This window comes from Alternaria novae-zelandiae (genome assembly GCF_023758075.1).
Source record: "Alternaria novae-zelandiae strain BMP 2774 chromosome Unknown scaffold_9, whole genome shotgun sequence".
Lineage (NCBI taxonomy): Eukaryota > Fungi > Ascomycota > Dothideomycetes > Pleosporales > Pleosporaceae > Alternaria > Alternaria novae-zelandiae.
This window is the reverse complement of record NW_026056969.1, coordinates 710,583-737,951: the sequence shown is the minus strand read 5'-3', so window position 1 is coordinate 737,951 and position 27,369 is coordinate 710,583. Positions and strand designations below refer to the sequence as shown.

General features: G+C 51.9%; 12 protein-coding genes across 12 annotated transcripts; 6 read left to right on the top strand and 6 right to left on the bottom strand.

Moving 5' to 3' along the window:
• Nucleotides 1-1,418: 1,418 nt before the first annotated feature.
• Nucleotides 1,419-2,623, top strand: J4E88_005129 (uncharacterized protein; the record flags this gene model as incomplete). Its single annotated transcript, XM_049398769.1, has 2 exons — nucleotides 1,419-1,810; nucleotides 1,861-2,623. 2 exons carry the CDS (start codon nucleotides 1,419-1,421, stop codon nucleotides 2,621-2,623), a joined length of 1,155 nt encoding a protein of 384 aa, XP_049255449.1.
• A 1,306-nt stretch (nucleotides 2,624-3,929) lies between these two features.
• J4E88_005128 (uncharacterized protein) lies at nucleotides 3,930-5,080 on the top strand (the record flags this gene model as incomplete). The annotated part of the gene is made up of 3 exons (XM_049398768.1): nucleotides 3,930-4,436; nucleotides 4,488-4,661; nucleotides 4,712-5,080. 3 exons carry the CDS (start codon nucleotides 3,930-3,932, stop codon nucleotides 5,078-5,080), a joined length of 1,050 nt encoding a protein of 349 aa, XP_049255448.1.
• Nucleotides 5,081-5,157: 77 nt separating this feature from the next.
• On the bottom strand, nucleotides 5,158-6,522 carry J4E88_005127 (uncharacterized protein; the record flags this gene model as incomplete). Its single annotated transcript, XM_049398767.1, has 1 exon — nucleotides 5,158-6,522. One exon carries the CDS (start codon nucleotides 6,520-6,522, stop codon nucleotides 5,158-5,160), a length of 1,365 nt encoding a protein of 454 aa, XP_049255447.1.
• Nucleotides 6,523-6,912: 390 nt separating this feature from the next.
• On the bottom strand, nucleotides 6,913-7,560 carry J4E88_005126 (uncharacterized protein; the record flags this gene model as incomplete). Its single annotated transcript, XM_049398766.1, has 1 exon — nucleotides 6,913-7,560. One exon carries the CDS (start codon nucleotides 7,558-7,560, stop codon nucleotides 6,913-6,915), a length of 648 nt encoding a protein of 215 aa, XP_049255446.1.
• Nucleotides 7,561-8,216: 656 nt separating this feature from the next.
• J4E88_005125 (uncharacterized protein) lies at nucleotides 8,217-9,832 on the top strand (the record flags this gene model as incomplete). Its single annotated transcript, XM_049398765.1, has 2 exons — nucleotides 8,217-9,074; nucleotides 9,149-9,832. The coding sequence occupies 2 exons, from the start codon at nucleotides 8,217-8,219 to the stop codon at nucleotides 9,830-9,832; spliced, it is 1,542 nt and encodes a 513-aa protein (XP_049255445.1).
• An 80-nt stretch (nucleotides 9,833-9,912) lies between these two features.
• Nucleotides 9,913-10,725, bottom strand: J4E88_005124 (uncharacterized protein; the record flags this gene model as incomplete). Its single annotated transcript, XM_049398764.1, has 1 exon — nucleotides 9,913-10,725. One exon carries the CDS (start codon nucleotides 10,723-10,725, stop codon nucleotides 9,913-9,915), a length of 813 nt encoding a protein of 270 aa, XP_049255444.1.
• A 521-nt stretch (nucleotides 10,726-11,246) lies between these two features.
• On the bottom strand, nucleotides 11,247-13,178 carry J4E88_005123 (uncharacterized protein; the record flags this gene model as incomplete). Its single annotated transcript, XM_049398763.1, has 7 exons — nucleotides 11,247-11,813; nucleotides 11,898-12,067; nucleotides 12,116-12,306; nucleotides 12,361-12,512; nucleotides 12,564-12,687; nucleotides 12,737-12,929; nucleotides 12,986-13,178. The coding sequence occupies 7 exons, from the start codon at nucleotides 13,176-13,178 to the stop codon at nucleotides 11,247-11,249; spliced, it is 1,590 nt and encodes a 529-aa protein (XP_049255443.1).
• Nucleotides 13,179-14,287: 1,109 nt separating this feature from the next.
• J4E88_005122 (uncharacterized protein) lies at nucleotides 14,288-16,384 on the top strand (the record flags this gene model as incomplete). Its single annotated transcript, XM_049398762.1, has 9 exons — nucleotides 14,288-14,399; nucleotides 14,452-14,480; nucleotides 14,530-14,913; nucleotides 14,964-15,040; nucleotides 15,092-15,190; nucleotides 15,237-15,300; nucleotides 15,355-15,490; nucleotides 15,540-15,707; nucleotides 15,759-16,384. 9 exons carry the CDS (start codon nucleotides 14,288-14,290, stop codon nucleotides 16,382-16,384), a joined length of 1,695 nt encoding a protein of 564 aa, XP_049255442.1.
• A 385-nt stretch (nucleotides 16,385-16,769) lies between these two features.
• On the top strand, nucleotides 16,770-17,345 carry J4E88_005121 (uncharacterized protein; the record flags this gene model as incomplete). Its single annotated transcript, XM_049398761.1, has 2 exons — nucleotides 16,770-16,921; nucleotides 16,982-17,345. 2 exons carry the CDS (start codon nucleotides 16,770-16,772, stop codon nucleotides 17,343-17,345), a joined length of 516 nt encoding a protein of 171 aa, XP_049255441.1.
• Nucleotides 17,346-17,877: 532 nt separating this feature from the next.
• Nucleotides 17,878-18,714, bottom strand: J4E88_005120 (uncharacterized protein; the record flags this gene model as incomplete). The annotated part of the gene is made up of 1 exon (XM_049398760.1): nucleotides 17,878-18,714. The coding sequence occupies one exon, from the start codon at nucleotides 18,712-18,714 to the stop codon at nucleotides 17,878-17,880; it is 837 nt and encodes a 278-aa protein (XP_049255440.1).
• Nucleotides 18,715-22,938: 4,224 nt separating this feature from the next.
• On the bottom strand, nucleotides 22,939-24,479 carry J4E88_005119 (uncharacterized protein; the record flags this gene model as incomplete). Its single annotated transcript, XM_049398759.1, has 2 exons — nucleotides 22,939-24,185; nucleotides 24,236-24,479. The coding sequence occupies 2 exons, from the start codon at nucleotides 24,477-24,479 to the stop codon at nucleotides 22,939-22,941; spliced, it is 1,491 nt and encodes a 496-aa protein (XP_049255439.1).
• A 322-nt stretch (nucleotides 24,480-24,801) lies between these two features.
• On the top strand, nucleotides 24,802-26,547 carry J4E88_005118 (uncharacterized protein; the record flags this gene model as incomplete). The annotated part of the gene is made up of 1 exon (XM_049398758.1): nucleotides 24,802-26,547. One exon carries the CDS (start codon nucleotides 24,802-24,804, stop codon nucleotides 26,545-26,547), a length of 1,746 nt encoding a protein of 581 aa, XP_049255438.1.
• Nucleotides 26,548-27,369: the final 822 nt, after the last annotated feature.

Genomic DNA, 27,369 nt, shown 5'->3' with positions numbered 1-27,369 from the left:
ATCAGGTACCCTCGAGCACAAGATAGATTGGGTGCGCGTCTGGTTGCAGCGGCGGCATGGAGACTGGTCGTTGCCCGCATACGAGCACGGACGATCCCAAGGCTTGCTTGCAGCTCGTCGAGCGCTGCATGACACCAGCAACAAAGGGATGCACTATTGTGGCTGCTTCTGACGTCCCATCCGCATTGTTGAAGATGACATGCTCTGCTCGCCGCTGACTATTGTTTTGCCGCCGGCCACAGAGCCAATCTCCCAGCATCATGGGCGCGCCGTCGTGGAAAATTCTCGGGGTGCCTCATCGAGTCACCACACCCGGATATCAGCTCCACTCTTGCCCGTCGACTCACATAAAGCGTTGATGCTTCCTGAAAACCACCGGTCCACTCCGTCAGCAATCGCCAGCTGCCACTCCACTGCCTTTTGACCGGGTTCTGTCCCACGCCTTCACAGTCGACGTCAGCAGCAGCATCCGCTCTACGCGCAGGACCGATTCCTGCGTCCAGCCGTCTTCCAGGCGTCCATTCCCGTCCAGTGTGCCACCCCACGCGCCCATCTGGCCCCGCGCATTGCGCACTCTGCCCTGAAATCCAACTATAAGGTTCATCCACCTGTACCATCCGTGAGCCTCCCAGCCAATTAGACAAGGGTTACCTGCATCAATCCCCACGCCGCATCTTTTACCCCAGACTCACGGCATTTTGTCCTAATCCACGCCTCGAGGTCACATACAGCAGCTTCCAGACCGTGCCCTGCAATAGTGTCACTTCTACGCATCCCATCGGTCCGTAACTGAATCGGTACGATTGCTTACAGCACCTTGTGTCATATACACCCGAGGTATCCAGGCGCCACATATCCTGCTCTCCAAGTTACACATCTCCGGCTTGTGGGATGAATTTCGGCTTCAAAAACAATACCTCGCACTGGCCCGTTGGACAAGAACACATCAACCGATAGTCTGGTCAGATCCCCCGCATTTTCATCTGTGGCTGCATGCCATCATCGCGATCCCAAGGCTCTCGGAATAACGATAAGCTTGCTTTTTCTACGGTTTCTGGAGGCTCCACGGACCTCTTAGCAAGCCTCGTCAAGCTTGACTTGCCGAATCGGAAAGTGATCCCGAATCCAGCTACCCACGGGCACGCGAGCGATCGTCATCGAAAACGCCTATTCTTATCTATTTTTTGTGGCACGTAATGGACTCATCTTTGACACTGCTCAGTGCGAATATCCGTATTCTGGTACGTGGGCCTTCCCCTCATCATGCGTTCTGCTGCATTGCATGGTAGCAAAAGTGTCCGTGTCTTACACCGGAGAGAGCCTTGGTGGCGGGTCCTTCATGCACGACATAACGGCAGGGCAACTCTTATAATTCGCCTCCCACACTGAAATTTTCTCTCCCATGGACATCAGCTAACATGATCACCTTCAAGGATACCCAACTCGCTCTCATACACATCCCGTTGCCTCTGTATCGCAACTTTCTCCAGTCCATTCTTCAACTAGTTCTGCCCAATGCGACGCGCAAGTCTTATGGGAACGGCTCTGGCGCCGTGCAGCCGCCCAAAGGCTGGCCCTGCGAACACCCCTTTGTGAATATCTCCATTACACCAGTCGAGTGCTCCATAGTATGCTCAAGGACGCTTGCGAGTGAACTATTTCTGCCTGTTCTCAACTTGCTGGATCCTGAGTCAAGAGCGTCTGTCAGTATTACCACAGATGACTATGTCGTAATGCAAGTCGATGGCGAGGGACTTGATGCAGGACAACGCGTCTTGGAGTTGACAAGTCCTCTTGCTCTGGCTGGAATGTAAGTAGAGGCCATCACAAGGCTTCCGCACAAGGCTGACTTGATTCCAGTCCCATATTCTTCATCACCACTTACTTCTCCGACTACATTTTGGTCCCACTGCGACACCGATCGCAGGTCGTACAAGCGCTAGAAGAGCGTGGTTTCCAGTTCGAAAAAGACACGTCCTCATACGTCAACTCCTTCCAACATGCCCGCAAACACTCAGCCGCGTCACTGGAAGTTCAGCCGCCCAGCACCCCTCCGCCAACCACGATTTCAGAGCTTCAAACCAGGACCTTCGCTACACTTAAGCGTCGTCACATCGTTCCCACGGTAGATTCGAGCATCCGGCTCGTGCAATGCGCCGGTCGACGCGACAGTACAAATGGCATGTCTCAAGCTCGAAACCGCAACAGCATGACAACATCCGCCGACGACGCACTCCACCTCGGTCTCGTAAAATGCCTCATCACGCAGCCATATCCGAAATTTTTATCGCTCACACTAACTGATACAGAGTCTGCCGCGCTGCTACTCGACCAAACCTTACTACCGCATTTCGCGCAAGACACTCTCCTAGGCTCCAGAGATGAGTTCTTGACACCCATCACCTTGGACCTGCGAGGTCTGCCAATGGAAAGCACCGGTATTGTGTGCGGTGTAGCTGGCAGATTAGTCGGCGAAACCACAGGGCAACTGGAGGATCCTGTTGAGATGAGTTATTTGAGTACCGCGCGTGCTGGAACCGTCATGGTCGCTGAGCAGGAGCTGGAACGTGCACTTGATGCTCTGCACGGCGCTGAAAATGGTGTTTCAACGGCAGACGAGTAGTTGTGCTCGTGTATGGGTGCGGCACAATTCCTTTTTGGCTGTTACGACCGGTGCTGGCTGAATCGAGGTCGCTTGCGCCTGCCAAGTATGCGGCCTTCACTTCCCACTCGGCTTGCATCGGCTCCTTTCTTTTACTTTGCGACGAACAATGTTGCTATGATTTTCGCATTTGCTGTATAGGATAGGATTTGGCGACTGGATCAAAAGTTATCATTTATGCGTACAACCAGTAGCTGCCCGGGTGTATAAATGCGTGACGTAGCGTCCTCGCCCTAACATCGATTTGTGCAAGTGGCCGCACGCATACCTCACGCCCGCGTGCTGCAAGGCAAGAGCGCCCCGCCGCTGCGCCTCTCTCATCCTACTCGCATGTCGCCGATATGCACGACGAAATTCCTCGAACTTCTAGTTCCCATAGGTGATCTTATTGTTTCACATGGACGCAATGTGATAGCCATCCCTTCTCACCAATCACGATCGAGTAGCTCTTTTGGCCCCCACTGCGGCTGAGGTCCGACATGGTTCAGCTTAATCTCATCCCAATAAGTAGCGATGCTCTCACACTTCTACGAGTATGTTATTGCTCTACTAAGGAAGATATCGTTCCAACTACAGCGTCGCTACGAAGACTGGAGGTCGACCGCGAGCGGCCTCCCCATCACACGTGTCTATGGCTGCGCATTCGCCGCTGGCCTTTGTGGAGAACAAAGACGTGCCTGCAAAGCTAATTGAGGTGACTAGCGATGGTCACGCAAGGAGACTAGAAGTAAGCGAAGAGTTGATCGAGAGATACATTGAGAAAGACTTCTCGGCAAGTCACACTAGTTTTCAGGGTAGATGCACGCTGACGTGAGAAAAGACAGATGGTAGTAGGACCAAACAGCCAGCAAATGTGGAGACAATCAAGTTATTGTGAGCATACACGCTTGTCTGTACTAAGTTTGTGGTGCTAACAGATGTCAGCTGGTCGAGGCGCAAAGGGGAGTACACTGGCAATATGACTCCGGTGCCTTTGTCGTCGCATGCTTTTGGGCGTATCGCTCTGTTTGCTCAGATACCAGAGATATACGCACGGGTTTTGGACTACAAAGCAGCGACATACGTCTTTGCCAACCCCCAGTTGCCTTTACACCTGGCGCGTACATCACCCAAAGAGGTGCGAAGCAGATATTTGAGTACGTAGCAGAAGAATTTAGCCTCTTCTCGAAAGCTCACACCCCCAGGCTTTATCTTACAGTCGGTTCCTGGCGCGGCGTCTGACGTGTATGTTGGGGCTTCCTTCACGTACGATTTCTCGACCAGACATATGTACATCTTCATGCATGGTCTTGCAACTCACAACTACGATCGCTTCGCAAACGCAATTCAACAAGGCGCTGCAAGCACTTCCGCCTTTCTGATCCCAAGCATCATCGTTCAATTCAACCTCGAGCGGGCAGTGCAAGCACTGAACAGTTGGCACGATAAGATATACTGGCACGAGCGAAAATTGGGCATCCGATTCGATCATCATGACAATCCACCGCTTTCGAGTATCGACTTCGGCAACCTTTCGAAAGACATCAACGCTGCGAACACCAATCTTGCTCGCATCGTGTTGTCATGCAAGAGCATTACGCGCATGCTTGATTTCCTTGATCAGGTCGCAAAGCGCTATAGGACGCAAGCCGATGCGAACAAGATTGATAACGATGAATTAACTGAGGTAGAGCAACTGCTGCTTGACTCGCATGCGCACATGCGATCATGGAACGCGGGTCTCGAGGACCGGGCAGAGTACTTGTCGAAGCGAGGACAGGCTTTGGTGCAGACTGTAAGCACAGTACTCAGATCAAATGCAAAGAAGCTAACACACCGTTAATAGGTCTACAGTGGCATTGCGCAGCGCGACTCCGCAATAAGTCTTCGTTTGGCGAGCACAAGCACGAGCCTTGCACAATCGTCACAAAGCATAGCGCTGTCAACTTCGCGCGATAGTAAGACTATGAAGATCATAGCTGCTATTACTGTGTACTTTCTCCCAGCAACCTTCACCGCCGTAAGTCTGACCGCAGCTTAGTCGCGGGCAAATATGCTAACATTCAATAGACATTCTTCAGCACCTCCTTTTTCGACTTCAAACCCAAACAAGACAATAAGGTCTACTCACAGTGGCTGTGGTTGTACTTTGTGGTAACAATCACACTGAACTTTATTGTCTTTTACGGGACATCGTACATGTGGCGTACAAGAGAGTTAAATAAAAGCCCACTATCTGCCTTATGGCGGCCAGATAAAGACCAGGAAGCGCAAATTGTGGAACAGTCTGCAAATGGGCCTGATCACGAGATGGAGCAATTTTTCGAGCAAGAAGTTGGCCCTGGAGTGCCAGAAGCGAGTTTGCGCACGAATTTGGAATACGCGCAACCTGATCGGCGGCAAACACGTTATGCGCGAACTGAGCCAAACGCACAATGAGATACATGCATTGAAGAAGACATGCAAGATTTTCCATTTTCTGATTCATATCCTCTTCTGAACCGCGCGTCGAACTCTCAACCACGCCCATACGCAGTCAGATACGCCTTGCTATACGCCGGGTCATTCACGCGCAGCAACGCAAGCTCAAGAAGTCTTTGCGCCCGCGCGATAGCCACGACAGCCTTCATAACAGGATCCCGCTTCAAACAACGACTACCAGGGTCAACATTCTGGCAAGCATCGTCTACCGCGGCATAAGCTTGGGTGAGCGATTCTTGCGCTTCCTTCACCCAAGCGCACTGGTATGCACGGTCGCCATGTGGAATACCGCGTTGGATGTAAAGAACCTGGGCGTCCAACTCATCGATACCAAAAGCTCCTTGCGCCATGACCTCGTCGACGCATCGAATGAGTTCGGGAACGGACTTGGGAGCTTCTGGCACGTCGTATAATGAGAGCAGAACTAAAGGCTTGGGCGATGAATCAGCCTCATGGTCGGTGTCGCATGGTGGTTTGGCACTGATGGCTACATTGGAGGTACTTGGTGGACTGTCTTGGTCGTATTCTTCGTATCTGACGTTAGGACTGAAGCTTACCCGTCGCGAGTGACTGGCCTTGGGGCCTTTCATGTGTGCCTTGTGATTTGGATCGGCTGCTCTCTTTGCCAGTCGTGTGAATGTGTCGTATCGATATAAAAAGGCCTCTAGAGTGGTAGTTGGCGGCCCACCTCGTGCGCGGAGTCCATGGCGTCCTTCAATCTGTGTCGTGTTTGGTGGCCTATTCTTTGAAGGTCCGGCAGCTATCGTCGTGACACTAGTCTGGGTACCGATATGACAGACCTTGTTGCCCTCTAATAAAGTGCTCTTTTCTACCGATTTGGATTGGCTATACTTCGATGGCCCGGCAATTATCGGCGGGACACTGGTCGATGTATCGTGAACACTGGCTTTGTTCTCGTCCAACACCTTTGTTCTTACTGGCATTACTTGACCCGGCTCAGAAAGCTTACTGTTCGTAATACTAGTGGGTAAACCGATAGCACCAGTTTTCTTCCTGTCCAACACATCGCTCGTCTCTGCAGATTTGGGCTGGCTAGGTGGAGAAGGCTCAATGCTCGTAGCAACATCCTTCTTTACCTTCTTTACCACACCTAGACGGCATAGCCGCTTGATTGACTCCTTCAGGGCGAATGAAACAGCTGCCTCTTTGGTCTTCGGCTTCGCAGAGCATATGTCGGCGTCGATTTTGCTAGCCAACTCTGCTCGCTCTTGATGCACGAGACTTTCCTGCAAGAAATCAAAAGCAATCGGATGCAGAGCCAAAATGGTCTTGCCACTGCTTCTCGAAAGCACATAGCTGCGAAAATTCGGCTTGGTTCGAGCTTCTTCGATAGTGGTTTTGAGGGACCATGTCTGGACGGTCTGGGATTGGTTGTCCATAATTGCAGAAAGGGTGCTGATGCGTTGAGATTTATTGATGGATGGTGAAAGAACAGACCGAGGCTGAACGGTGGTGGCCGAAGGTCTCCTGAGTAGAGGCAATTTGGGACTCGATGGTCAGTGGAGTTGGTTCTCATAACAGTCAGGTGAGGTTTATGGCTGTTCGTGGTGTAGACTTGTAGACCGTGCTACCGACTGCCTTATCAGGTTCCTGTTGAAGCGCAAACACGGATTTTCCGCGCCACGATCCAGCGACGGGGGGTGATTCACCAAGCTCTAGGGTCACGGACCTTGTTCCCTGCTTTCACAGCAATCGAAGTGATAGCGGTGAACTGTCAACGACCTTGTCAGGAGTCAAGCTCAGGCGATGTAGACAATACCCTCACAGCATTACGCATCTTTTCGCTGCGACTCGTCCAAGATCAATACGGTGGGTCCAAAGTCCTGCTCCTCGAGCGTATCACTATTGATTCCTCTCCTGATATTGTCGTTCTGAACCTCTTCTTCCGTTGCAAAGCGGTAGCAACGCGTCTCAGCCAGTCCAAAGCGCTTGCCCTTCACGAGGAAAGCTTTAATACCTCGGTGCGTGATGATAGCGATGTTGCTATACGTCGCGGAAAGTTCTTTCAGCCTTCTTCGCACTCGTTCAGCACGCGTATTAGCCGCTTCAGTGCTATGCTCGGGATAGTCCCACTCTTCATTGCACTCGGAGAAGTCGAATTGGGGAAAGTTTGACGCTAGCTCTTTTCGCGACAAGCCCTTGTTGCAGACGGCATCGTTGGCTTCCCGAAGATCAGGCCAGATTTGAACGGGTATGTGAAAGGAACCTGCCTCCGTCAAGAACGGAAACATGTTTATCGCAGTTTGTATGGTGCGGGTCATGGGCGAGATGAGGATCAGATCTGGCTGGACTGAAAGATTAACGCGTTTGGTGGAGACGTTGCCGGCTTTTGTCAACGGCGGATCTCGGTGTGCATAGCCGCGCTGGACGTTGTGCAGTGCTTCGCCATGGCGTATGATATGTACACGCGCTGTCATGATGTTCCTACAAGCAAGTGGATGACGCGGGTGTTAAACGTAGACGCCTTGAAGACCGCCGCGAAGGGTTATCGATAAGAAGGGCTAAAGCTTAGCCTCGCTTGAAACATCGAAGCTGCGCTCCTGCGCGCGCTCATCTTCCACGTCATTGCACATATCGTCGTCAACTTCCTTTCTGAACGCGCTCCGGAGCTACTGGCCAGAATAATGGATTCGCTGCTTCTCTATCACATGCCCGAGGTATGCAGCTGCAGCTGGGCCCCCTTCGACGGCCCATGAACTTGTTCAGGAGATGGCGGCACCCACCGTCATCGATGCCAAGGTCGCCGAACGATCTCCGCTATCGGATGTTGCATCGATCTGCATCTGATAAGATGAGATTGATAAAATTCCCCACCACCTACTCCGCTGGAGCCAATCGCGAACACCGCACGTACGACGTCAACCTCTTTTTTAGGCAGAATGCTCGTACTGCGACAAGGTATAAGAAAACTCTGCGAGTGTCTATCGGCCGTAGCATTCGTGCAGTGCCCTGATGCTGATGGGTACGCGATGTGTTTTCGAGGCGTGCCATGGGACCTATAAGAAGCAAATCGAGGACTTTGGTTACCTCAACATCTAAGCTTCTGTGGTATTTGCTCTCTACCCATCACACCATGCGGTTCTTTGGCGTCGTTCTCGCCTCGCTGGCGTCCATTCTTGTCCATGCGCAGAACAACACAACCTCATCCTGGCCATGGCAAACCTTCAAATCCCGTCCTGGTTTTGAGCCCCCGGTACTCTCGGTCAACAAGACAGGTGACACCTCACCAGGAGTTATCACCTTCCCTCAGAGTGGAGGCGGGGCCCACAACTACAGTCTGAACATCTTCCAAGAAGATGGCGAGTTGGTGTGGCAGTCTGGCTACGGCGACTACGCCGCCTTCAGGGTCTCTGAGCTCTTCGGCGAACCCGTACTGGCCTACTTCAGTGGCATCTCTCTCACAGAGCCTTGGGGTTTCGGGTATGGAGTAATCTACATCCTCAACCAGCAATACGAGAGCATCTACAATGTCACTCTCTGGAACGAAACATACCCACTCGAGAGCATCTATCCGTTGTACGATCCTACTCAGTACCAACCTTTCAGCTGGGTTGATATGCACGAGAACCTTATCACCCCTGAGGGTACGATGTTCATCGCCGCTGTGAATGTTACCCCATGGGATCTATCATCCATCGGCGGCCCGAAGGATGGGTGGGTTGTGGATTCCATTGCGCTCGAGCTCAACGTTACGAACAGCGAGATTATCTGGCAATGGAGCCACCTTGACCACGTGGACCAAGTTTCGCTCGAAAGCGCTGTGCCAACATATCCGCTTGGTGAGCTAGGCAAGAACAGCAGTTACCCTTGGGGCCCTTTCCACATCAACTCTATCGAAAGATTTGAGGATGGAAGTTACTTGATCTCTTCAAGGCATTACTGCTCTATCTACAAGGTCTTCCAAAATGGCACCGTGGCATGGACTTTGAACGTAAGTTTTCATCCCCGTTCCCATCCTTCCGACGGTACGCACTAGTGGTGGGCGCCATGCTAACGAAACCCCAGGGACATTCCGGTGGCGACTTCGCCCTTGAGAATGGTCTTTCCTTCTGCTACCAACATGACGCGCGTATCCATCCGTCTCGCTCGCCCAACACCACCACCATCTCTCTCTTCAACAACGACAACAGCGCCGTTGTACCTAAAGTTAACGAAACTACCGGAATCTTCCTCTCCGTCGATGAGCGCACGATGACTGCGACATTGCTACAAGAACTCGCTGACCCAGATGATGTCATCTACTCGGTCAGCCAAGGCAACATGGAAGTCCTCCCCTCCAACCACTCTATCATGGGATACGGCAGCGTCCCGACTCTGAAAGAGTTTGACCAAGATGGCAATGTTGTGTTGACGGTGAAATGGGGAGAACCAGAGAAGGTGCAGAGCTACCGCGCTTACAAGGCCGAGTGGGTTGGTAAGCCGAGCACCAAACCTGATGTGTACGCCTGCAAGGCGAGCAACGGTACAGAGGTCTACATGAGCTGGAATGGTGCCACGGAAGTTGACACGTGGACTGTGTTCGGTGGCGCATTCAACGGAACCCTGAGCAAGGTCACTAGCGTTGAGAAGTCTGGTTTCGAGACCAAGACAGTCGTGGGTCACGAGCTTGGGTTCGTGAGGGTAGAGGCAAGTGGTGAAGAGATTGAACCTGGTGTCTCGCGTGTCGCAGCGGTATCGGAGATGTGCTAGGTATCATGTGAACGATGGAAATAGTAATAGATGCATTACGCATCCGTATGTATAAATCGACACTTCATAGTATCCTCAGCCTACCATGGGTAGCCTCCTGTATTATGAATAAATTTCCCACATTCCTCATCTCTCTTCCCATCAACAAGCTCCATAATGCTCTTCACAGTGTCCTCCGCACTCCTTGCGCCAAACTCCACTTTGTTATATGGACCAAGATTGGAAGCTGTGAAGCCAGGGTCGTAACAGAAAACTTTCATTTTGACGTTGTCCTTCTCTTTTGATGCCTCAGCATCGCCCTCCCCAGCTTTCTCAAAGTCCACCTGCGGTATACCCAGCCCGTACTCCACATACATACACGAGCTGATCATGTTGAAGGCGACCTTGCTGGCGCGGTATGGGACGGCTTGAATCTTGTACATCGGGCTTTCAGTGGAGAGGCGGCGACCAATTGACCCAGCCCCTGACGAGATGTTGATGATGCGCGGGTTCGCGCTCTTCTTCAGCGACGCAATCACGGCGTTGGTAAGAAGCCATGGGCCTGTTGCGTTCACGTCGAAAGCTGTGGCCAGGCGTTGGCGTTCCGTCAAGTCTTCAGGAAGTGCGACTGCAGCGTTGTTGAACAGGATATCGAGTTTGCCGTAGTTCTCCTCGATAAGCGTTGCGGTTTGCGCGATGTGTTCATCGTTCTGCAAATCAAGATGCACGAGCTCGATGCTACCTGACAACTTGCGTGCTTGCAGGTCTTCGAGGGCGGCCGACCCTTTCGCAGTCGATCGCGAGGCAAGGAGGACGTGATATTGACCCCGCTTGAGGAGCTGGTGAGCGATCTCAAATCCGATGCCGCTGTTCGCCCCGGTGATAAGAGCGATTTCCTTGCCGATGGACTGCATTGTGGGTGATGCGGGGATTTAAAGAGATCAAGGTAAAAAGAGGCGTGTCGCAGTGACTTTGACATTGCTCAACATGAGGTTAAAGCCACTGTTATATACGTTTCCTGCCTTCTTGAGAGTTTGGCCGCCGCCGGACTTACGAGTTCAAATTCCGCGATGATGCGCTGCAGTCGGCCTAGCGGTCGTGCCGCAGTCGTGTGTGTAAGCTGTGTCTATACATTGAGACGGTCATTTCACGACTAGTCGACGTTCTCGGGCGGATGAGAGTAGGCCAGGCCGGACTATCTGGACGCCTAAAGGCTTCAAGCCAGCGTTGGAGGCGCGGAGTACAGGTTTTGCACTTTCAATCGCCGGCGCTAGCATCGAAATGGACTAGAGGAATTGCACAAGCGCCACCCGTGCGCTGTGAGCGTAATCAAGAGCTGGCACGATGGAAGCATCGTGGGAAGAGTCAGAATTGCTGAATTCGTTTTGCCAAGTATTCATGCCATGCAAGTATCTAAGATCCTTCGAATGTATCGCTACCTGACCTGCACTGCAAGCCCATCATCACCCCGGATTTGCGGAGACAACGAATCGGCTCGCACCTCTCTCACCGCGACATCCGGGGACTTCAGCCAATCTTGCTGCACCAAACCTCTCCCGCGCTCGGTCATCTGGAGATGCGGAAGTTCCTCCCGTAACGCAGCAATGCCACCCTTGACGCTACTTGCTGAGATGGCTTTGGCGCGGAGCACGCTCGTCGCGACGCGGGCCGTATCACCACCGTAGCAAACAACATATACATCTTTGCCAGCAAGGTCATGCGCACTAATGCGCTCGCTTGTGAATGTTGATTCCAACTCTTTCCATTGCTTCTCGAGAACCGCGGCATCCGAGAACGGGCTCGGTGTGTATGCATTCAGGCTTTGTAGCGGTAGGTTATACGATCCTGGGATGTGACTGGTGACGAAGTCCTCTGGCTTCCTTAGATCAAGCAGGACAGCACCGTTATTCTTCTCGACGGATTCGGCAAACTGTGATAGCGCTCGTGTAGGTGTGAGTTCCCATGCTTCGTCGTAGCGGTACAGGTCGACTGCGGTGAGATTCTGCAGTTATGTTAGCTATGTTTGACAAAGCGCGACAGCATGAGGGCCAGCCGCGAAGATACCGAAGGAAAAAGCGCCTCTTACCTCGTTGTGTATAGGTCGAAAAGCGGAATCTCCAAGCTTGTCGAAATATTCATCGATGTACTGATATGGGCCATCGCAGGCCACGAATGCGCAGTCGATGATGCCATTGGTATTGGCGAGGTCGGATAATGTGCCGTCGCTCTTTCGTTTTCCGAGATAGTTGAACAGCCCTAACAATGTTAGCGGCTATACTTGTAGTGTCAGATTATCCCACTCACCCTGCAAATTGAAACCTGAGGATGGACCACAGATCAAACCCGCGCGGCAAAGCGCCAGGGATAGACTGAAAGCATCCTTGGAGCCCACCTCCTCAATGGCATCCACGGAGTCGCGCCATGGGAACTCGACAGGGCTCAGAAGAGCGAGAGATCTAGGTCCTGGAACTCGATCGCCGGCGGCGGTGCACACGCTGGGCTCTTGGTCAGGCTACATCTCCATAAACTGTGAACATGGATCGACTCACCCTAATCGAACCACAGACGGCTTCGCTGACTTGAAATACTGGCCGAGCCCTGTCATTGTCCCAGACGTTCCCATGCCCGCGCACATAAGACGAATGTTGGGTAATTGTTGATGGATTTGCGGTCCGGTCCATTTGACGTGCGATTGCCAGTTCTTGAGAAGTTAGCTTGTGCCGCGATGACTAAATGCGATGGGGTAACTTACTGCGTCGTTTTCGTATTGATTGACGTTGAGGATTGCTTCGTCCTTTTCGGCCATGGTCCTAGCTCGATGTATGCCGCCGCGTTCGTCGTGTGGTTCTGGTTGTGAAGGACCACCAAAGAGCGTACTGCCAGTGGGTTAGATGGCTTCGAGACACGAATGATTCCTGCTCGTACATGTCCAGTCCGAAGAATTGCATGAGCCTGAGTTTTGGAGCCGAAGTCTTGTTACTCAAGAAGGCGCGAACATCTTGTATCCCGTGGTTGATACGAGAGACCAAGGCCAGAGATATGACAGTAGATCCTGAACTGTACTCGACTACTGTCTTGGACTTCTCCGGGTGGACCTCTTTGGTCAACATGTTCAACGCTGGCGTCGCATGAGCAATGTGAGATGCTGACTACGCTCTTCTACTTCGCACGTACCAGGCATGATCTTGACATTGTTCGAGGGATGCATAGACATCATCTTTGCATGTATCCTAACACCATCGTTGTAGTACGGGTTCAAGCTTGGCGGAATCTCGACGAGAGGAATCATTGGTGTGCGGTCGGGGTCGAAGTAGTTCTGGAGAGCATCTGGCCCCGAATAGGCGTTCAAATAATTCCGTGAGACCATATTGAAGTGAGCAAAAGTTGTACGAGACAGTACAAGTGCAGCCCAAGCGCTGGAACGGACTGCTCTTTAACTGAGCGCTTTCGCGGTGACACATCGGAGCCTGCCTGTCGAAGTCGATATTGAACCAAATGATCTACAGCACCGGGATATTTTTGCGTGGGCATCATGCAACATGCTACGATGAAGGTGCTCATCGGTGTCACTTCATGGGTGCTAGTGCTGGGGCGAAGATCAATCCCGAAGTGGGACTCGTACGGTAGGATTCCCGCTGCGGCCATGGGAACGTCCCGCATCGGCCAAGACGTGTTACTATAATTTACGGGCGAGAGCGTAACACCAAAGATGACGTGAGAGGGCTCATTGGACGGGATGGTGATGGTCGTTGATGGCTTCGAGGCACATTGAGGCACATTGAGCACATTGATGGCGGCGAGTCAGGACGAGACGCGCTTGTGCTAGTGTGTTTTCCGACTAGCGTTGACGCGACATGGGCCACCCCACGGGTGTTCTGGAGCTCTGAATGTCACGAACCTCGCAATGTGTCTGACTGACACGACGACAGGGGATGAGAAAACGTTCGACGTGCATACGTCGCAATTTTCTACCGAAGCCCGCCCTTGCGTGGAGCACACGCGTATAGTCGCCCTCATTGTACTCAACAGCGTTCCCGGTGAGCGCGCCACACACTGGACGTGCTGCGACACCTATTGCTTGTTGCAAAGTGCTGGTAGCTGCCAGTCGTAGTACCTGGGCATAAAACATTTGGTATCCAACAGGACCAAAGAAGTTAGGGCACGAGCGTAGACGCTTACACATCTAGTTTGCATCGCGCACTTTGCAAGGATGTATCCGGCTCCTTGCGTCTTACGTTTTAGGAAGTATACACAAAGTGGAAGATCAACCGATCGGCGTGGATGGACCAGGTTGAGTACTACATGTCAGAGTGCGGTCCCAGACCGCGTTGGCATCTGCACCAACGTCGTCTCCACCGCTTCAAGTCGTAATAATATCTGTCGAGCTCGGCCCGTGTTGAGTCGTGCTATACTTTTATCAAGCCATCCCAAGACACCACAGACTTCGTGAAGACGAAAAATCGAACCTTCTGAACCATGGCGACAGAAGATCAGCCCCAGGCTGCCATGAGCACACCGGAAAAATCTCCTACAGAAGCCACCTCTGTTCAGGCGCCAAAACAGCCTCCAGAATTCAACGAACAAACCAGTACGGTATGCGCAGATGACATTTCGAATTTTGCTGACTCCATACTCCAAAGACTATGTACCAGTCAAGACGATCATTACGGTGGGTACTTACCCGGCTATTCTCCCTTTCGGTACTTACGTATCAGCAGATTTTCCTTGCTTGCGCGAGCGTCGACTTGCTGGCCTTGATGGATCAAACAACACTTGCAGCTAGCTTGACCATCGTCAGCAAGGATCTCAACGCCAGTAACGAAAGCGCGTGGATCGCAGGCGCATACTTCTTGACGTCCACGTCATTCCAACTCCTCTACGGGCGGCTTTCTGACATTTGGTCCCGCAAGGTGCTCTTAGTTATCGGCATTGGCATCTTCTTTCTCGGCTCGCTAGCCGCTTCCTTGGCACAGTCCGCCCTGCAGCTGATCGTCTTCCGTGCATTCATGGGCGTTGGAGGTGGCGGCCTCATGACGGTTGCTCAGATGATCGTATCGGACATTGTGCCTCTTCGCGAGAGGGGAAAATATCAGGGTATACTTGTAAGCGACGTTGCAATGCGTTCTGTAGCATACCGCTTACTTCATGTCAGGGCTCTGTTGTAGCTCTGGCGAATGGCATTGGGCCAGTGATAGGTGGTGCACTCGCTTCCCAAAGCCACGATTCTTGGTATGAACACCCTACTGACATCCAATCAAAACAAGACTAAGCCGGTTGCAGGAGGTGGATCTTCCGGCTGAACTTATTCCTATGCGTTCTTACCACTGGCTCCGTCATGTTCTTCATGCCACTCAGAAAGGTCGACGGTAGTTGGAAAAGGTCAGCACTAGCTACCTTCGCTCATGTCCAACACTGACGATATCAGGAAATTAGCAGCAATCGACTTCTTCGGAGCGTTCCTCGCTCTCGCTGGGTCTGCGTTGCTCGTAGTATGTTGCGCGACATCATCAGTCATCCATCCTGGCCAACGCTAACCATCCTAGCTCGCCTTGACATGGGCTGGGGGAGAGTACGCTTGGGGATCGGCGCATGTCATTGCAACCCTGGTAGTTGGCATTGCAGTCTCAGCTATCTTCGTCGCGTGGCAGTGGAAAGGCACCAGCGTGCCATTGATACCGAGTAGGCTTGCCCCAGGCAACAAGCAAAGCTTCGTGCTGACTCACACCAGTGACCATCTTCACATCCAAAGTCGTTAACGGTGCCGCGCTAACCATGTTCGTGAACGGCTGGAACTTTCTTGTTCAGGTCTACTACATTCCTTCATTCTACCAATTGGTCTATGGCTACTCAGCCGTGAAGTCCGGAGCACTACTACTCCCCATCACGCTCACACAAAGTAAGACAATGTATCTCATTCACATCGGTTCGTGTCTGACTCTCACATAAGCTCTCTTCAGCACCCTGTCAGGCCTTATTGTACACTGGACCGGTCGTTACAGAGAGTGCCTACTGGTAGGCTGGGCGATATGGGCGATTGGTCTGGGCCTGATATCGACACTCGATAGCCCGTCTCTCGGAAAGCAGATAGGCTATGGCCTGCTCGCTGGTCTTGGTCTTGGCAACACACTGCAACCTTCACTCATCGCTGTTCAGGCGGGGGTAGAGCGCAAACACATGGCTGTCGTCACCTCGACGCGCAACTTCGTACGCAATCTTGGCGGCACCCTTGGCCTCGCGATCTCAGGCACCGTGATCAACAACGCGATTCGATCATCACTGGCTCCGTATGGGCTTTCGAGGCCAGAGATCCGGCTGTTGCTGGATTCGCCAGACATGTTTCGGGAGTCAGTTGGCCAAGAGCGTACCGATCTTGTCAGAGCTGCACTTGCAGCAGCGTATCAGCAGGGCTTCCGGATTGTTTTCATCGTCGGCGCAGTGCTTAATGCGCTCGCTTTCATCGCTGCTTGGTTCTTGATGCCTCAGGTGGAGTTGAGCAGAAAGGACGATGCCCAACTGAAAGAGGAAGGCAAGAAGAGGGACGAGGAAAAGCGCGGCACAACTTCCCCTGCATAATGTTTTGATCAGAAGTGTCTGAAGGAACGGCGAGACGCATGATACAACACGATGAGCCAATTTTCGGACATTTCATATCCAACGACAATTGCAACTACCGACGACGAGGATGGATGCCGGGTAAACAATAGATTGCCATCCATAGAGTCATGATTACTATACACCCTAGCAAACTGGCCCCACATCGAAGAAGTACACTAATACCCCCCGCATTTACTATAAGTGCTTGTTTCGTTGTCAAGAATAGATAGTACCCGAGTAACGAAGCTTAATTGCACATTTATTCTATAATGTCGTTCAAAATCATAGTGCTATATCAGTCGACCACCTCTCCAAATATGAGTAGCATCGTGATATTTCACTGAGACTCTCTCAAACCGCAAGCATGCTCACATCTACTCTCATCGCCCTCGCACTGGCTGCAACCGGTCTCGCACAAGCACCAGAAGGCTACCGTACGGTGTACATGACATCGGCGCAAGATACCAAATTTGTCGTTGTACCAAAGTCACGAGCCGCAGGAGCAACACTCGTGGTGTAAGACACATGTCTCCCTTTTCTTCTAACACCGATGCATTCGGCTAACGCATGTCTCAGGCAAACCCTCACGTCTACGCCGGCGCAATCATGGTACATCAAGTCGCCTAACAATGCTACCTCCATCCAGCTCGCATCCACAACACTCTGCATGGATGCAGGGCCGAAGTCTGGCTGGAAAGATATGGCCAACATCTACCTCCGCGAATGCGTTGCTGGGAGTGAACAGCAGACCTGGAACGCCATGGCTGATGGACGTATTGCCCTTGCTGCTAGCAGTGGAACGCAGCAATGTGTCGATCTACAGTATCTGCGTGCTGTGCAGAATAACCCGGTCGGGCTGTATAACTGTGCAGGGCTGGGGAACACCGGGGCGGCTGACAAGGGGATTAATTGGCCTTTGAAGAATGCTACAGTCGTGTAGGCGAATGGAAGGGCGGTTGTACAGCATCTGATGTAGCCTAGGCAGTCGAGGATCTACTTGATTCAATCATCAATGACATGTTCGACGTTGGACATAATCGTTTTGCTCATCTAATTGAATGTACATTGTTCCTCCAGGGATTCGATGGTCTCTCGTCATGAACGGGCTGGCGGGCTCATCAGGCGGACAGCCAAATGCAACATTGTGTGGATCTGACGCCGGCCTGGTCGTCAATGTCGAGAAACTGCATCCGCAATCAGCCAGGAGATGGGGCAAATGCCGTTCATGCGTCATAGTGTCGGAGGGTCGTGAGAACGGACGGAGGGTTGCAGATCAGTCAAGGCGATCCCGGGAAAATGGCGGGGCTGCGCACGAGCCCTCTGTTCCACCTCAGCTTCCGGATGTTCAGTCCGTCCAGAACTTACAACTCAGCCGCCATCACGAGCACCCACAGAAGGCATGCGCCGACATCTTTGTATAGATTCAGAGTATCGTAAGCTATCGAGAATCTCCTGAGCCAAATGCTTACACATTAGCGCCCATAGTATGACACGGTAGACAGATGCTTGAACTGCAAAATCGCGCGCCCATCATCCAACGCCAAACCGCGGAACCTCTCCATGACCATGTCCTTCATTCGCTCCGCCTTTTCACCCTGCAAATGGTAGCCAAACCTGTTCCCTGTGCTATCGTTGCACCAATTCCATAGCGCCTCCACGTTCTCCAGCGTACGCGTGCCAAAACCGCGCGATACCTTCACATCGCCAAACCCAGCGGCGCTTAGATCGCGCTGCATCTCCGCCAGGGTCGAAGGCCATATAAAATTATCTATAGGCTCGCCGAGTTCCGCTAAGACATCATCGCGGACGTCTTGGATGGGTAGATGGAATGCGCCGTCCTGAGTCGCGAGACCAATAGCAGTGCCGGGCTTGGCCAAAGTGGCGGCTTGAGCGAGGAAGAGAGGTTTGTCGCTAAACCAGTGGTATGACATGTTGCAGTGTATGGCATCAAACTTCTGTCCTGCGAACATGGAAAGATCGTGCACGTCGGCGACGTGGAGCTCTACGTAGGGCTTGAGCTCCGGATGTTCCTCCAAGGCCTCGCGTGCCCGCTTGATACTGTATTTGTCTAGATCAAACCCTACGACTTTCCCAGTCGGGCCTACAATTTGCGCAATGTCGAGAACGTCGCTTCCGGGACCACAGGCAGCCACGAGGACGTGTTGGCCTTTGGAGATGTTCATCATTTCTGTCAGGGCATGGCCGTAGCCGCGCTGCATCGTATTCGTGCGGCTGTAGCGATCTGCTGTTGTTTCGGTGGCTGTGCCCCATTTCGTGGGTTCTTCGGCTTGGGTAGCGAGGACGGACATGATGAATAAGATTGTAGGCAGTTCTAAGCAGATGGAAATGGTGATGATTTGGGATTGAAGGTGCAACGGCAAGTCCGGAAGCGCCGAGTACTGTGAAGTTATATGCGTAGGGTATGCTGCGATAAGCACTTACGGGAGAGCAATTGGTGGGCACTTCGTACGAGCCGGCAGATCCTATCGACCTCTACTGCGTGGTCTATACCGAGCGGGGGAGGCCCGAGGATATGCCGTCTCTTGGATCTTCAGTCTGACAGCAACGTCATCCAGATATAGCCGCTTCTAATGCTCCCTTGTAAAAGACCGCAATGGGGCCCGTACAGCTATACACGCCAAGCTTCTGGGTAGGGGGAGGGTTATATACAAGAAGCGGCCTCGGCGTCTCTTTCGCCACCACTCTCGCAATACATACGTGTTTTAGACCTATCAATCACCACAGTTACAGAAAGACTGCGATGACTGAGGCATTGACTTCGGCATTTAAGGTTGAGCGGCCCAAGACGTATCAGACAAAGCGTTCCGCGGAGTCTCCGAGCCCAACTACGTTGACATGTGCTTTTTACAGATAGAGTTTGCACTAGTGTGGGACGGCTATATGCCATATCCAACCTTCTTCTCGATATTTGAAACGCGCTGGATTGCAGAGCTTATACTAGTTCGGCGCTTTGAGTTTATTACATATCAACGTCAGTTCTTGTTAAGGCATTTCTCAAACATCTCACTAAGTGATGGGAATAAACCAGCGGATGCATGCTGATATCGTCGCGCATGAGTACAAAATCAACTGTCTTGAGAAAAGATGCTAGCCCGATAAGAATATTCACGTTCACTCTGACGATTAGACTCCAGACCAAAGCGCCAGTAAAGTGTCTCCATGAATATCTCTAAGCTACTCGACCCCAAAACGCCGAGATCATTTTCGCCACCGACGCCGAGATCAATCGCTACCTTCGCCGAGATATTGATCACGGCTTGTCAATCAATAACACCGTCGCCCAGTAAATAAAGTTGTGTACTATCTTCATAACTCTTCTCACCACTCCGACATTCTTACCTTCTTACTCCGATCGAGGGCGGATCTGGCCGCTGAGCCAAACAAGGACGCGTGAGTTCATCAGCGAATACCTGAGATCCATCATCGTTACTGTACGGAGCCCATAAGCCGTCGAAAAGAAGAGAACTAAAAGTCATTGGTATCCTTCTTCGATGTTGCGGATCCGAACGTGACATGTAGGGATAAGATTTACGTATACTGTCTTTTGTCTCAGCTCCATCGGCATGGATAAGACATCGGGGGCCAGGGGCATGCCCGTCTATGTGCTGCAGAAGTTGCTTCCATGATACTACCTAGGCATTCACTCACACCAAGAAACATAATGCTAAGGTTACTAACATCACGCACGCACAAGGCTCTATCTCGATTGTTAACATCGTGACAAACACCACAAACGCTGTTTACAAACAAACAACCCACCTTTAAGTCTAAGTACAAATCATCCTATCGTACTCAAGACTGACACCACTAATTCCATCACAAACTCAAACCCGAACCAAAAACCAGCATGTCAGTAACCTCTTTTATCAAATACCTAGTAGACTCCGTTTCCTACAACTGGAACTGCCACCAATGCGGTAGTAACAATGTGGCAAAAGAGCACCCAGCTCAATGCGCATCGTGCTCGCATTTCCATTGCTGGAAGTGTGAAAACATCATTAACTAATCTGAGTATGATGTCGAGCTAATCTACTTCATATGCTGTCACGAAGATATATTTCATGACCACTCTATCCATATGCTAGCTCCAATTACAATGAGAATTCTACTTGCGCTCAAAGAACCTTGTCTAGAAGCCATGTGAATACTGATGCTTGCACATGAATCACAGAGTGACGACTCTTTCCATTAGTCTCGCACAATGCGCGCACACTTTATGAAGCAATACTAGGTATAAAGCGGTGTACTCAATCGAAGTGATACAATGTTCTTGACATGGTTTTAGTCTGACGTACCTGATTCTATAAAAGAGAAGTTCTCACTACCCTCAAAGCCTTCTCTCTCTATACCGCCATACATGATCTACCGTTATCACTTAACAACTGCACGATTGTCTGGTACCTTAGTTTGCTTCTCAAGCCATCATCTCTTTTTCACTTACTCGCGAAGAAACGGCTTGCGCATCTGCTTCGACAATACTACCCTCAACTATGCTCATTTGCAATAACTCATTTATCGGGCTACTTGCCGGTCTATCCTGCATCTCGGCAGCTCCTCTGGAAACCTTGGCGAGTGAAAGCACTTCGATAGTGGCACATAACATTAGAAATGTAAGTCTTATATCTTAGTCTATGCGACTGCGACTGCGAGTAACCTTTACTAATACCAAGGTTTAACAGGCCCCTCAATTCTCCCTCCAACTTCTGTACAGCGTCTGGGATGAGGATAAATACCTCTACATCGCCCAACGAGGGAAGCAAGGAATAGCATATGGACCATGTGGGGGCGACGTAAAGAACAATTCCTTTGAGCTAATCCATTATACAGAATTAGGTAAAGACTCCCGTCCCAACGCCATCGATCATCCTCCGTTTCCAAGCAAAGAAGTAAGTAAACCCTCCCTTAGCTCTTTAAAACATGCTGACCTCGGATGTTCTTACAGGTCTCATTCCCTATCAAAGTACCCGGCAAAAAGGACTGTCGTTACGAAGGCAATGGCAAAGACGCTGGCCAGATTCGATGCGGAGATGAGGCTGTCGGGAAGTGTGGGAAAGATCCCCAGTACGATGAGCCTACGATCACGTGTTCATGGGGGACAAAGTACCATCGCGGATATGTCTGCGAGTTCTGAGTACCCGTAGACCTGAGTTAGACGTACCGCAGAGGTGTTGCTTATCGTGTTCGTATGATGGCGGATGTTAATGTAGACAGCACACGAGTCTTAGCGTTATTGGAAGATTGTGCGCATCGATCGTGATTGCTGCTCTGGTGATTGCTCCTCGTAACGAGTAGCCAAAGTTTCGTCGTCATGTACGTCTAGAAACGTGGTGTTGACAATGTGAAGGGTAAAATGCCGGTGGTCACACGTTGCCAAGCGCGAGACCGGAACACGAACGAAAGGATACTGTAGCTCAGTACAGGATGTGATGGATAGCAAACGGAAGTGGGCGGAACAGGCCGCAAAGAGAATCATGTTGGCTGAGAGAAATGCTTGCGATAGTCGGATCACGCCAGAAAGAGTGAAGTAGTCCGGACAGCTGTGATACCATCACTGTTGACATGTTGTGCAAACTTGGCGTTACCACGGGGTCATGCATATTGTACAACATGGTGGAGGAGCAGTACTTTCGATGATTGCTATGCCGCCTACATGATCTGGTAAACAGGTCCTCTTACCGCGTGCTGCTGCATATAAGAAGGCGGGTGGTAGCATGTCCACGACTGGCTATCACGCAACACAGCAACTGCGGAAGCCAAGATGATGTTCTACGCTTTTCTCCTCCTCTGGGCCAGCCGCTCCTTCGCAATGCCGGCCAGCACCACCGAAGTGTCGCATTTGATAGACGACACGAACCAATACACGATCCTGGACGAGCTTGACATACCATTGCGATTATCAGTCGTGCCAGGCATCGTTCCTAGTAGCGGGGAACGGATTTGGAAAAGAGATATCGGTAAAAACACAAGGGTCAGGACCGAAGCACCCAGCAACCCAAGCGCCCCAGACAATGCCACGCAAGTCCAGCAAACGACAGCCAAAGATCAATTTACAGCTCTCGCGGAAATCATCGTGTTCCCAAGGACTTGCGAGATTGATCAGCAGTACCAAGTCCTCGCGATGGCCGAAATGTTCGTGAACGTCGGTGTCGTTCAAGCTGATTTGGAAGGGAGCATACGCCGGAGCTCGTTCATGTGGGGCGAAGATGTTCCGGGCAAAGAGTATATAACCACATGGATGTATGTGGATATACTTGACGATGGGCCATTGGTGACGTCCAATCTGATAGAAAACATGTTCTATCTGATGATATATGATGAATCTTGCTATGCTACACCAGGCCAGACCAGAGGCGGCAGACTGCGGGCGGTGCATGCGCGTACGGGTAGGGAGCTTGCCAATGTGGTCATAAATGCGGTGGACTCTAGAGACGCGTAGTATTAGGCGATGGATCGCGTGGATTGGGAAGGCAATGTATTTGGATGATCCTTTGGAGTACCCAGGCCCTTCAATCCTATTTCACCTTCAAGTCTTGCATATGCGTATCCGGATCCGCGTCCACAACATACTCGTCCAATTGGACCAAGCCCAGAAGAGCCTCGTCGTCGACAACGTCTGTCATTGCTGGTCTCTTTTCTGTTTGTTGGCTACGAGCTGTCTTCAGCTTGAGGATTGTCTCTTCATTGTATTTCTTGAAAGCCTTGGGGTTCTTCTTTTCCCTATGCGGATCGTGCGACTCGCTCTTGAACTGATATCCTCTAACTCGCGGCCCTTGGCCAGACTTCTCGGGGAGCGTAGGTTCGTAATAGGCCTCGAAAGCGGCCATGTCGGCGTCGAAGGTATTCGCTTCGATGGAGGCGCGAATGCCGGCGAAGAAGGCCGAGAGAATGGCGTGGTTGTGTAGCTGAATGAGTACCCAGCCAAGCATTTCCTTGGCAGCGAGCAGGTGCTGGAGGAAGGCGCGATGATGCTTTGTGCACGCGTAGCATGTGCAGCCTTCGGATAGCGGGGTAACGGACAACGCATGCTCACCGCTCCACATGTCGATGCCCAGAGAGCGGCGCGCGCTTGTGCTGACGTCTCCGACAGGCGCTGGGAAGGTGAAGTCGAGGACGATACCCGCGTCGGTCGCGTCGGCGAGGAAGGGCACGGTGAAGACGTCTACGCCCATGCGCACATGGCGGAGAAGCTCCTGCGGGCTGGCAGGGACGTGGAAGGATAGTCGTGGGAGGTGACGGAGCTGGTCGGGTAGTTCATCGAGTAGATAGGCGTCGTAGATGGCGAGGCCGCTGATCTTGTCCACCATATCGTCTAGCAGGTGATCCAGATACCATGACTGTAGGTCGCGCTCGATGGGCAGGATGGGCGCAAAGATGCTCCACGCTTTCTCGCCCTCGTCGATAGTGCCCTGCTTGGCTACCATGTCACGCAGCCACACCTCGGTCCTGTCGCTCATCCTGTCTTTCCGCTTGAGACTGATGGCCTCCTGCCCGACTGGTATATCACCCAATCCCACGACGATGTCTGGTTGCAGTTTCCGTGCCGCGGCGGCATAGTATTCGGAGCTGAGAGTCGTGAAGCCGACCGACGTCAGAAGGCGTATCTCGGTGTCTGTATTCCCGTGAGGGCTGGCTATGGGCGGATTGCGACGTGCACCCAGGACGAGGAGCGTGTCTTCGGGGAGGGCGATGAACTTGCGCAACGGCTCAGGCACGTCATACTGGAAGACTGGCGGAGTCTTGTGCGGGCGCTTCTCGACGACTGCATGCTGTCAACGGTGCTTGGTGGCACATATGAGGAACGTTACGTACAGTCCTCGAGCGCGACGTAGACCCCGCCAACGTCGGCGCTCCGTCGGAAGTTGTCCTGCGATACATGGGGTATGACGCCTCTGGATGTGTTGCCAATAAAGGCGGGTGTAAGGATACTCTTGCGTCCCGGGAACGACAGGCGGCCGAGTCGCGGCGCAAGCGAGCCTGACGTCTTGAGGAGCGTGAAATCCAGCATTTCAGCCGGCAGTTGACCAAGTTTCCTCGTGGAGACCCCGTCAGACATGGTAACACTGAAGATCTGACTGTTCAATGTCTAGAGCTTTCTCTGGGTCCATACATCAAGCGGCAGCTGTCGTATACAACTCCCAATGTCGTTGCCTATGGTGGGGCGTCCATGTTCCTGCCGACTCATCGTCGAAAATGTGGATGCGTGCACGTGCAAGCGTGTCAAACCGCGTCAGGCGTCAGGCGTCCGACTACCTCTGAATTCTACATCTGTCCTCAATGTTCCTACAAAATAATGGCGGAATCCTCTTATTATCGCATCAGACGTGGTCATGGATCGCTGAAGCCGCCTCCCACAGCGATTGCCCATGTCTTCACCAATGACCAAGCACGACCACGATGAGCCACCTCGCCAGGCTCTACGCGACTCTACCACGAGAAAACGATATCAGTACCCATTAGTCGTGTTCGTTGTAGTTCTCATCGGTTTTCTGGGCTTCTACCGCATCTACAACCCTTCCGCTACCATAAGCTCACCATCGCCTCACGACAATGACGTCGATATTCAGGTCGTCGAGACTTACAATGAAGACCAGCTTCAAGAAGTCGCTGCCTTGATGGACGAAATCTACACCATACTAGCAAATACCTCTTTCATCCCGCATGACTCTATCAAGCGTGGCCCACACCAAATCAATTCTACAGCCAGTCCCTGCAGGCGCGACGCAGCCGACCTGCGCTTAATGGAGATCCTCCCATATGTCGACGCCCCACTACTCGACGATGACCATTGGCTCTGGGGTGGCACTTTCTTCGATTTCCGGGTAGATGAATTCTTGGGCTACGGCTGTGATCCTGACGAAGCAGACAGAGACCCTTCGTTCCTCATGCGGCCAGGAACGGTCCACTTGACCAATGGCGGCTGGGATGGCTGGGATCTCTACAGAAGTTGGCAACTCCAATATGACACTAGGAAGAATGCAATTAGGGTCTATGAAGGAGAGGAGAGGAGTGATTACCAGCCACAAGTCAATGGGTGCTTGGTTCAATTCCGAGATCCATACAAGAGCGAACAGTACAGATCTGGTCGTAGATGGGAAGACACCCCTGTCATTGGAGCGATTAACTCAACGGGAATTCTCTCGGTGAACAGGCACAGCCGTGATTGGACGAGATGGACCCATGCGCCAACCTTCTTGAGGAGGATCAGAGACGCATATCGGAGCACAGCATGGACACCATGGGTGGCCGCGAACCCCGCTGATCGACCCGCTGATCCACGCGTCCTTCCGCCGTCCCACAACATCACATCATCGCTTCTGATTAAGAACGGTTGGCCCGAAAAGCTTGACATCGATCAGTTTCGGGCTGACTTCATCCGGGCGCAGCACAAGCCGTCAGGACGAGGCTGGGCCGAAGGTGCTTTCCAGCAGATCAGAACTTACCAGGATGATCCAGATGATCCAGCCAACATCTACTATACCAAGAGAATTCTACAACGATATCAGGATCATGAGCTTGACGAGGAGATCGAATATTCCACTGGAGAATTGAACAGGATGAGAATGGAGGCTGAAAGAGCAAAGAATAGAATCGATCAACACGACAAGGATTACGAAGAAGCGAAACGGCAAATACAGAGGCTGTGTCCAGACGGAATCTGTGTCGAGGAGGAGGATCTGATTCTTTGGGAGTTCAGAGGACTAGAACAGACATATGCAGAGGCACAGCTCAAACCCGACACTAAGACACTGTGCGAACGCCGCCCTTGGAGGCTGGACGAAAGGTTTTATGACAGACATATGTCGTCAGATCAGCACGCAAGTTGTGTCACCCGACTCAATTTGGAAAGACACTGGTTAGAGTTGGCATACCAACAGTCCCGCGCCGATGCCCTCGCTCATTGCGCTCGAAGCAACAAGGATCTCCTCCCCCCTGCCTCATTCGAGACAATCGCGAGTATCTACATTGCCGATTATGAAAGTAAATATTACGGGTGGAAGATTGAGGATATCGAAAAGGCTTTGTCTGGTGACATTGGCGATGAAGCCCTTCTAGAGCTCTGGAGCCGATTAGAGGTTCTGGAGGAGCCTCGTTCTTCTTCTGATGACAGACTGTACGACTAGAAGATATATGGTCCGGGTATCAACATGAAGAGCGATGGTCACTATCACAATGGTAAACGGTAGCGATTGTTCTCACTCTTTTCTCGATTCATATTGCATTCATCTTCACTTCACATCCTTTCACTTCACCTTACTCGATCACATCACAACAAATCAAACACCGCCAACTTCTTCCTCAATGTTCTGGCAAGCCAGAAGCATTAATGAAAAAGCATAAGGAACACAACAAGTTGTGGAGGGCCGCCCCACCTCGCGGCGCTCGATGACTCGCAACCATGCGTCGATGAGTCTCTCTTCCAAGCCGTGCCCGGGAAAAGCCAGTCGAGAAGGCGATGCTGGGGGTTAGCCAGCTGCTGTGAGTTAGTGGGTATATCCCCGGCGGGGTGTGTGGATGGTAGGAGGGAGGCAGGAAACGCTGTTTATATAGTCGGCTGCTGGCCTGCCAAGAGCGGCCGGATGAACCTGTGGGCCCGGATTTCACATGGACTGTGCTCACGCCGGTACCCGGGGTTCTGCCGGCGGTATAGGGACGTGCGGGACGAGGTGAAGGGGAGGTGAAGGGGACTTGCGACAGTCTGGAGTGATGTGGTGACGTCAGACCTTTTGCAGCGGTCGAGACTCAATAGGCAAGTGAGCTGTCTCAGCGATGGAGTATAAGAGTCTCTGCCGGTTAGTGGATATTGCGCTACATTATGAGACCAGTGGATGAATGTCAAAGTCACGTGCGGGATCCATGTGCGCCAACTTTCTCAATGCTCGTCCTGCGAATTTCGTCAAACGGTATATGATGATGAAATACCACATAGAAATGACAGTGAACTA